Source organism: Lepidochelys kempii, chromosome 21, assembly GCF_965140265.1.
Source record: "Lepidochelys kempii isolate rLepKem1 chromosome 21, rLepKem1.hap2, whole genome shotgun sequence".
Taxonomy (NCBI): domain Eukaryota; kingdom Metazoa; phylum Chordata; order Testudines; family Cheloniidae; genus Lepidochelys; species Lepidochelys kempii.
The window spans coordinates 6,946,146-6,954,587 of NC_133276.1; the positions used below are offsets into that span (position 1 = coordinate 6,946,146).

Sequence of the window (8,442 nt, forward strand, 5' to 3'; positions counted from 1 at the left end):
TTTAGAGCAGGTGGCTCTGGATTCCATCCCTGTAATTTTCATTAAGTTCTTATGGCCACATTGCACAGTGTGCAGTAGTGACTACTAAAGGCCTAGGTGAGTGGATTCGTTACAACAGTCAAGAGTAAAGCTCAACCCAGCCCAATTTGAGTCCAGATCTGTGCTTTCCAGAGTCCGCTGGCTTTTGGAACTGGGTTAGGGTGTAAAAAATATGTCATAAATCTCTTAACATAGGCCTCTATGCTGGGGCATAGCTCACAATGCTGACACACTTGAAGCCCAAGGTTTTAAAAAAGTGACAGTGGTTTGGGGTACCCCACATGAGACCCTGAAAGGGGCCTGATGGTCAGAGGATGGGTGCTCAGCACTGTCTACTCAACCAGCTCTTTTAAGGTGTCTCAAATCGGGCTCCCAAAATCACTGATCCCATTTGAAAATCTTGGCTACAAAGGTCAGAGGTGGCTGGAGTATCCACCATGAATGGGAAACAACTTGAAATTTGAAGGCATTTTTTCATATTTCATTACAAGCTATTTTATTCTATTCAGGTCCTTGGTATCTGGGCACTTTCCAGTACTAGGTCATTTTACCTGGACATTGGCCTCACCTGACAAATTTTTTGCAAAAAAACAGGACCCGTTTCCATTGAAAAACAGTCCGTTTCCCAAGAAAAATTGTCTTGCTGGGGGCAAAAGGCAGCTTTAAAATTTGGAGTTCAAAGTGTAAAATTTAACATTTTTCTAGTGGGGGAATTAAAAGTTAATTTGACCACATTTCTCAGAAAATCAAAACTGGAGTGGCATGAAAATCACATGAATTGAAACCTCAGAATTTCTGTGCAAACCTTTGCCAGGATAATTAAAGGGCCAATGACACATCATGACAAACCTTCTCTTTCAGTGCAACTCTGCTTTTAGACATGTGAAAAGAGGGTTCACCTGATTCTTCCCTCACCCGAAGCAGAGCCCCGTGGCTATGACCGGTAGCCGTTTTTAGGGTAACAATACATGATACCACAAGATGCAAGTGATTGGTCAACCTGACAGTAGCAATTGCCCTGTAGGTAAATTTAGTCCTATGACTTCAAGGGAGGAATAAACAGTAGGGACAAATGTACTCGTCTTTTATTGCAGTGTAGACATAAACTTAGAATAAAAAGCATGGGTCAGATTCTTCTCTCAGGGCTTGTCTACATGGGAAAGTTTTACAAGTTATACCAGTATAACGCCCCAGGTAGACTCTCTTATTCCTCAGTTTTTCTAGTTATTCCTGTAGTAACTCCTCTGGGCCCAATTCACTGTCACCCTGCACCTTGCGTTGTCATTTATATCATTGCAAAGCAGGTGTAAAATGTTATCAGAATGCAACGGTAGCATTTTACTTTCACATTTCACTGGCGTAAATCGCTGCACAAGGGGCAGGGCAGCAGTGATTCAGGCCCACTGACTTTAGTGGACTTTCTTTGCATTTAAACCAGTGTAAATCACATCAGAATTTTGTCCCTTTGCGCTTCTCTAACCAAGTTCTCATAGCACTTTATTCATTAAGCCACAAAACCCTCCTGGAAGGTGACTAATAAATACATTAACCATTTTACATATAGGGAGATTGAGGGCTTCTCTATACTGAGGATTTTTGCACCCTTCTAGCTACACCAATTTTTGCACTGGTACAAATCCCTAGTGTAGACATGTTGCATCACCGTACACAGGGGTTTGCCCTGGTGCACCATGTCTACACTAGGGGTTTGTCCTGGTGCACCAATCCCCAGTGTAGACAGGCCCTTCGAGAAATGACTACCCCAGGACCACACAGTGAGTCAGTGGCAGAGCTGGGAATAAAGCCTAGAAGTCCCAGTTCCCATTCGTTTGCTCTGACCACAAGATTACACTGCCTCTTGCCATACAACCGAGAAAGAGAGGAAAAGACAGCATGGAAAGTCTAAGCTAAAATAAAGATTTCCCATTTCATCAGCCTGACCTGGCTGTTAAGAATAGCTGGGGTTGAAAAGCAGAACCCAGTGAAATCAGTAATTGCTGGGCTAAGGAATAGGTTCTGTCCAGCTGGTTCAGAAAGACATTTATTAGGACTCAGAGAAAGTGACATTATTAAAGTGAGCATGCTGATTTCAGACAGCTCCCAATTCATCACTGTGACAGTGACAAACATGGCCAGGGGTTGTGCAATTGACTAAAGAGAATTCTCTGGCTTAACATTTTTAATGCACCCTGCATTTTTTCTCTGCTGCACAGGGCTTTATCCAAAGGATCTTCTCCCTTGAATAGAAAGGGCAGCGTAGCTCTGTGAAGCATACCCAGCTCTTGCAAATCAAACAGGGCTTCTGTCACTGCTACCGAAGCCAGTTCATTTATTTTTTAATTATTCCTTGCTCCTTCAAGTTCCTTTTTCTACCTTTTCAAGAAGAACGGGAGCATTAGGCTCAGCTGTTCTTGCCTTCATTCTTCCAGGCTCGTTCATCATTGTCTGCTCCCTGAATGGAAGGCAGAGGGGTCACTTTTAAAAGCCTCCGTGCGACAAGTTTCCCTAAAGACATCAATAGTTCCATAATGGAAGCTGGGTCCTGTCAGTCAGACTGCCCAGGTTCTGATGATGGTTTTGTGTCTGCAGCTAAGTCAGTCTGTCCTGGGATCCGCTAATATCCAAGGAGAAAGGTATTTGAGTGATGCAAGTGCTTCGCAAATGTTTGTTAGTTAAGCCTCCCTGTGAGGTCTGGTAAGTAATTTTTTATCCCTGTTTAATAGAGAAAGTGTAGCAAGGAAGGGGAAGGGTCTTGGTCTAAAATGAGCTTGTGAAGCGAACTGGAAGTGGCCGTGTAAGGACAAGGAACGTGTCTGGTTCTGAGCAGCTTCTCTAGGTGCTCTGGATTCTTGAGACCTGGGCTCCATTCATGGTAGTAGCTGCCATCTTCCTCTCTTGCTGATTCTGAGTTGGGAAGGGCAAGTCATGCAAGGGTCCAACAAGAATCCTCAGCAGTTCTGCCTTTCCCATTCCCCCCTCCTTTTGAATGAGGGCCTGAACCTGCTCCCATTAAAGTCGATGGAATTTTTGTCATCAATTTCAACAGCAACGAGGATGAGGCCTTGGAGACATAAGCAGGCAGAGCAAAGGCCTGTCCAACTGGAGTCAGCACCCTCATTGGACCTGTTGTACCGTGAGCAAAGTCCCGTCCACACAGTCAATGGTAGCCACTTAGGAGCTATTTTATGGTTACTCTTTCTTTTGGTATTGGCCATTACTTTTTTGCCACCTCTGGTTTCCTCTGGAAGCTCTCGTGGGGCCAGATCCATAGCTGATGTAAATCAGCAGGGACTCTGCTGGAACTAAATCAATCTACACCAGCTGAGGATCTGGCCAATTGTCTCCCTGATTGCCTATGTCCTAATGGAAAGCCCATCAAAGTCAATGAAAAGTCTCAAACTTCAATGGGCTTTGGATCAGGCGCCTCGTGCTTTGGACCTGGCCCAGGGGGCTGAGATGCAGAACACTAACGGTAAATATCAGCCCGTTGCTGGGCAGGAAAATGTCAATTCAGCAGGAAAATGTCAATTCAGCCGGAAATGTCATGGCTGCAGTACAGACCATATGCTAAATGTTTGTTATCTCCAGGTTCAGCTTGATTAAAACTTGTCTTTAGTTCCTTCTAGGTGGCCATTTGCCTAGAATAAGGATTTCCTATCAGTTATGTCAGGCTTGCCAGCGCCTTATGTGAGCTGCTGGCTCATTGTGGATACGTATGCAGTGGCAGATAGTTAGCAAAGGGAAATGCTGGCAGATGATGTTGCCCATGATACATGTTAGAGCCAAGATTAACAGAGCTTGACCAGAGAATGGGGAGATCTATTGTTAGTACTACCTGCCTGACTGGGCTCAAAGGGACACACTATCTACCTATTGTATTCACACTTACCATAGAGTGACAGCATGGTCAGATATGGTGTGGTCCAGAGCCCTGAACTCTACTCCTGGATCTGCCACTGAGCTGCCAGGTGACTTTAAGAAAGTCACTTAGTTCCTCTGTTTCTCCTTTCTCCTTCCCCCCCCCCCCGATCTCTTTAGACTGTAAACTCTCTGGGACAGACTATCTCTTGCCATGTATGTACAGTGCCTAGCACAAAGGGGCCTCTAGGTGCTACTATAATATCAGTAATAATAATTCGTTTGGGTGCAAAATGCACTCCAACGAGTTTTACAAGACATAATGGGCTGAATTTAGCACTGGGGTAACTCTGTTCGTTTGCACACACCAGGGATTGACTTGATCCATTAATAATATTAAACAAATGTTCATGGGTTTTTAATATTAAAATCCAAGAAGATCCCATTTTCATTTTTCTTAAATTTTAACATTTCCTTGGAAATGCATGAGAAAAACAAACAGAAACTAGCTATGAACAAAAGTTAAACTCAGCTGTCAAGTTTCATTGTCCAAGCTGAAAAATTTGGAAACAAGCAGCATAAATAATGGGAAACAAATCTGACTTGAAAATGTATTTTAAATGGTAACAATGTAAGGGCCTGATCCTGCCATCCTTTCTCACGCTGGGTCCGATTCTGATAGCCTTGCCCACACTGAATAATACATTACTCAGAGGGCAGCCCCATTGATTTCACAGAGCTACTTGTAGCATAAGATATCAGACTCTGTCCCATTGAGTAGTACCTTACTCTACATATAGTGCAGGTTTCAAAGCCCACTGAAGTCACTGGATTTGTCTCCCACTGACTTCAGTGGACTTTGGCTCAGGCCCAAAGTCCAACTAACTTCGATGGGGTTACTTTGTGTGTATGAAGGGACAGAACTGGGCCCTAAAGTATTTGAGCTCAGATTCACCACTGGCATAAATGGTTGCAACTCCTCAAGCTTCAATTAATTTTATGCTTCTTATGTGAATGGTGAATATTACTAGACCATTTCCATCCAGCTCTTCCAGGGTGCAAGGAAACTACCCAATAGTGAGGTAGCAGGTTCATTGCACTATGACTTCAGATTTTTATCTTGACAGTGTATCTTGAAATTTCCCTGGAAATTGTCCCAATGTCCCATTTCCCTAAAAATGGTAGGGTATTGTTACCCTTGACATATGCTCACAACTGTACTTTCAAGAGGGTACCATTTCTAGGGCCTAGTTCTGATGGATATTATGGGCTAGATTTTGTTTTCCCTATATCTGGGAGACAGATCATCCGCTGGTATAAATCAGCCTAACACTATTGACTCCAAAGGAGCTACACTGATTTACATGAGCTAAGGATCTGGCCTCTGGGTTTTTAAATATCCCCAAAATATGTTCGCCCATTTTAGGTGCAGGTGGTAAAACCCTGTTAAATAGTTTTAAAATCTTAACAGTCCTGAAGTTCTGCAGTACGCCTGGGTTTCAGGAGGAATTTTTAGCTAGAGCTGGGCCCACATAATATGTATGCTGAGAAATTTGAATCTGGATTCAGATTTTGACCACCCCCACAGTTGAGACAGATCTGGTGATTTTGTTCAGGCCCATGGCTGAGGTTGGGGGATGGTATTTGGGTAGAGGGGTCGAGGAGAAATTTTCTACCTTTACAAAAATAGTCATTGACTCAAACGCGGGGCCCCATCTGGCTCCTGATGAGCCAAATTTACAGCTACTGACATCAGCTGAGGTTTCACGGGCAGTAGTGTCGTTGCAGTGAAATGGGAGTCTTTCCATTGACTTTAATGGGAGCTAGATCAGGGCCATAGGACAGAGTTTGGCCCACTGTCTGCAACAGGAGCTGAAGTGGGTTCACTGAGCCTGATTCTCCGCTTGCTTACACTGGCTTAAATCAGCAGCAGCTGAGGTGGGCGCAGTTACCTCAGGGTAAAGCCACCAAGGCATTTTCACTGGCTCTTTCTCTCAGTGCAAATTTGCAAGTATACCAGACCGGTTCGGCAGAGAGTTCCTTTCTGCCACCTCAAGTCACAGAGTGTCGCTACAGTGAGAGAGAGGGAGACACTAACGAGCTCGCTTCATATCTTGCCTTCAGACAGCTTCGTCCAGTGGCACTTTGCTCCCTGCCAGCTATTACCTCAGAAGACCCTTTCGCTGGCTTATAATAAAAAGCAGCAGCATATAGAGAGACGCACACAGAGCTGCCACTATGCTAAGAAACCCTGCAGACAGGAAGACTCGTTAAGGAGCCTGTTGTCATTGTTCCTGACTCTGAGCCTCAGAGGTAGCATTGGGGCCTTTTTAATTTGGGAGCCTGCTAGAGAGGTACATAGAAGGCTGTCAAACGAAGGGGAAGGTGGGGAGGTGGGCGGCTGGAGAAGTTTATTAAAGGGACTCTGTCCCTTGCTTGCTGTCTGCTCTATATTAGTGCTGGGCCCTGATTGGAAAGACCAAGTCAGGCAAAAGCACAGAGGACAAAGCCAGCCCACTAGGTAGCTGCACTCTGGTTCCCAGGTTACTGGATGGGGATGACGTGATTTTCATTGCCATGTCGGAATGACAGTGCTGGGAATTGAAGGGCTCTTAATGAATACTGAATGGCCTTGCTGGAAGCCGGAAGGTCAGTCAAACATTCTCCATGGCCTTGAGGAGCTTAGCATGACCCCCTGAGAGCCAGCTGAGCTATTGACAAGCAGCCACCCTGAATGGGATTTTAGTTGCAGTCTCTCCATTGGGGTAACTATCAGCTTGGGATATTTTGTAACCCTGGGGGTGGGAAGGGGCAGAGTCACATGCCAAATGGATTTTTTTTTAAAGCAATATATTTGCCATTTCTCTTGCAAAATCTCCTTTGGGCCAAATCCTGCTCTCACTCAGTGGACTTATTCTGCACTCACTCTGGACCCGACCAGCAAATCTCTCAAGCACATATTTAATGGGACTACTCGTTGATAAGCACATGCAAAAGTGCACTGGTGGATCAGGGACAAATAGTAGCACTTGACCCAGTGTGTTCAGTTTAATTCAGTTCAGTTAAAGATATTGTTCTTATTTTTCTCCTAAATGTCTCCATGTAAGTTAGAGACAGGTCCAGCCCTGAATTTCCACAAAGTTACGGGATGTATGAATCAGGCATGTCTCTGTTAGCAGCTCGCCAGTGTCAGAAGCTATGATTCATTGCTAACCACTGTGGGCAATACTTGCCCCTCTGGAGCTTATGCTAGAACTTATATAGCAGTTCCCACTCATGGATCTCAAAGCTTGGATGAGTTTCGTTATCCCCATTTTATAGAGGAGTTAAGTGACTCACTCACATGGTAATTTAGTGACAGAACTGGAAGAGTCCACTCTCCCAATCCCATGCCCTGTACGCTAGCACACACTGCCTTCCTTGCTGAGATAGGGATGAGGGGTCAGTTGAAGTTTCCTTCAGGACTTTCTGTATTTCAGAGACTAGACTGACCTAGCCATAGAAATGTAGAAATTTAGTGTTCAAGACTCCTGTTTTCGAGCACTTTAATCACTGTTACCCTCTTTCTCATTGGCAAAACTAGATTTAGTCATTTGCAAAGTTAGAAATGCTAAAAATTAAAATAGGGGGAAAGTGCGGGTGGGTTTGACTTCAGATGTTATTCTTTCCCTTCCATGTGTTTAAAAAAAAAGGCTTTTGTTTGCATAATTACATTTTGCAGCTGTTAGAGCTGTTACTCCCTAATGTGGGCTGTGCTTTGGGGCATGATTTGATCCACTGAAAATGGACAAGAAGACACTGAGCTTTGATATCAGCTGCTTCTCATTAATTGCGGTTGCTGGGTATATATCGCTAAGCTTTGTTAGAACACCCCAATAAGCCTAAGCTTAAGGTCCCTGTAATATTCATTAGCTTAGCAGACTGTGCAAACTATCTATGTTTCTGTGCATGTGGGAATTGCAGCTCACAGGCTTCCACGGGCAGCAAGTGTTTGGTTCAACCCCCTCTTCTTTTACTGGAAAGGAAAATTTTAGAGAGTGTGACTGGGGGCATCTGACATGGAGAAGGCTGGAGATAGGAGGTTCTGGCTGGGAGAGGAGACTGCCAGGAGTTCTGCATCTGGGGTTGGGGGGAAGTCTGTCTTGCAAATAAAGGCAGTGATTGTCCATCCCTGCCCACCCTCCTTCCCAGTCATCAGCAAGAGCTGCTCTGATTTAAAAAACGCTCTCTTTTCTTCCTCTCCCCGTCCCCAACTAGGTTTCCTTTGGATGCTCCTGAGCCTGACCTGCCATAGGGGATGCCCCAGTTCACCTTCGCTTGCTTCTGCGGGCTCCATGGCTTCTGCAAGATGAAGAGGAAAAAAGAAGAGCCCAGCGCAGAGCAGGAGACGTCCGTGTGAGACTTGTCTCGGGTGTATCACGTTTACCTGCTCACTCACATCGCTGGATCCCAGCCCCGGTTTGAACTTGGTATGACACTACCCACCTCAGGGGGAATCAGTCCCATTTCTGCTCTCTGACCTCTGTAGCCATGATGAGGCACCCA

The 8,442-nt window shown here is 44.9% G+C and overlaps 1 protein-coding gene across 3 annotated transcripts in view; it reads left to right on the plus strand.

Annotated features, from left to right (window-relative positions):
* Positions 1-8,442, plus strand: part of BLACAT1 (BLACAT1 overlapping LEMD1 locus) — a 63,149-nt gene that overhangs the window by 42,764 nt on the left and 11,943 nt on the right. For 2 of the 3 annotated variants that reach the window (XM_073319781.1, XM_073319782.1), the window contains exon 2: positions 8,155-8,366. In XM_073319781.1, the coding sequence (XP_073175882.1) occupies positions 8,195-8,296 (102 nt within the window). In that variant the 5' untranslated portion in view covers positions 8,155-8,194 and the 3' untranslated portion in view covers positions 8,297-8,366. Of the gene's footprint in view, positions 1-5,987; positions 6,211-8,154; positions 8,367-8,442 lie in introns of those variants that run through there. The other variant, XM_073319783.1, reaches the window with a different exon arrangement.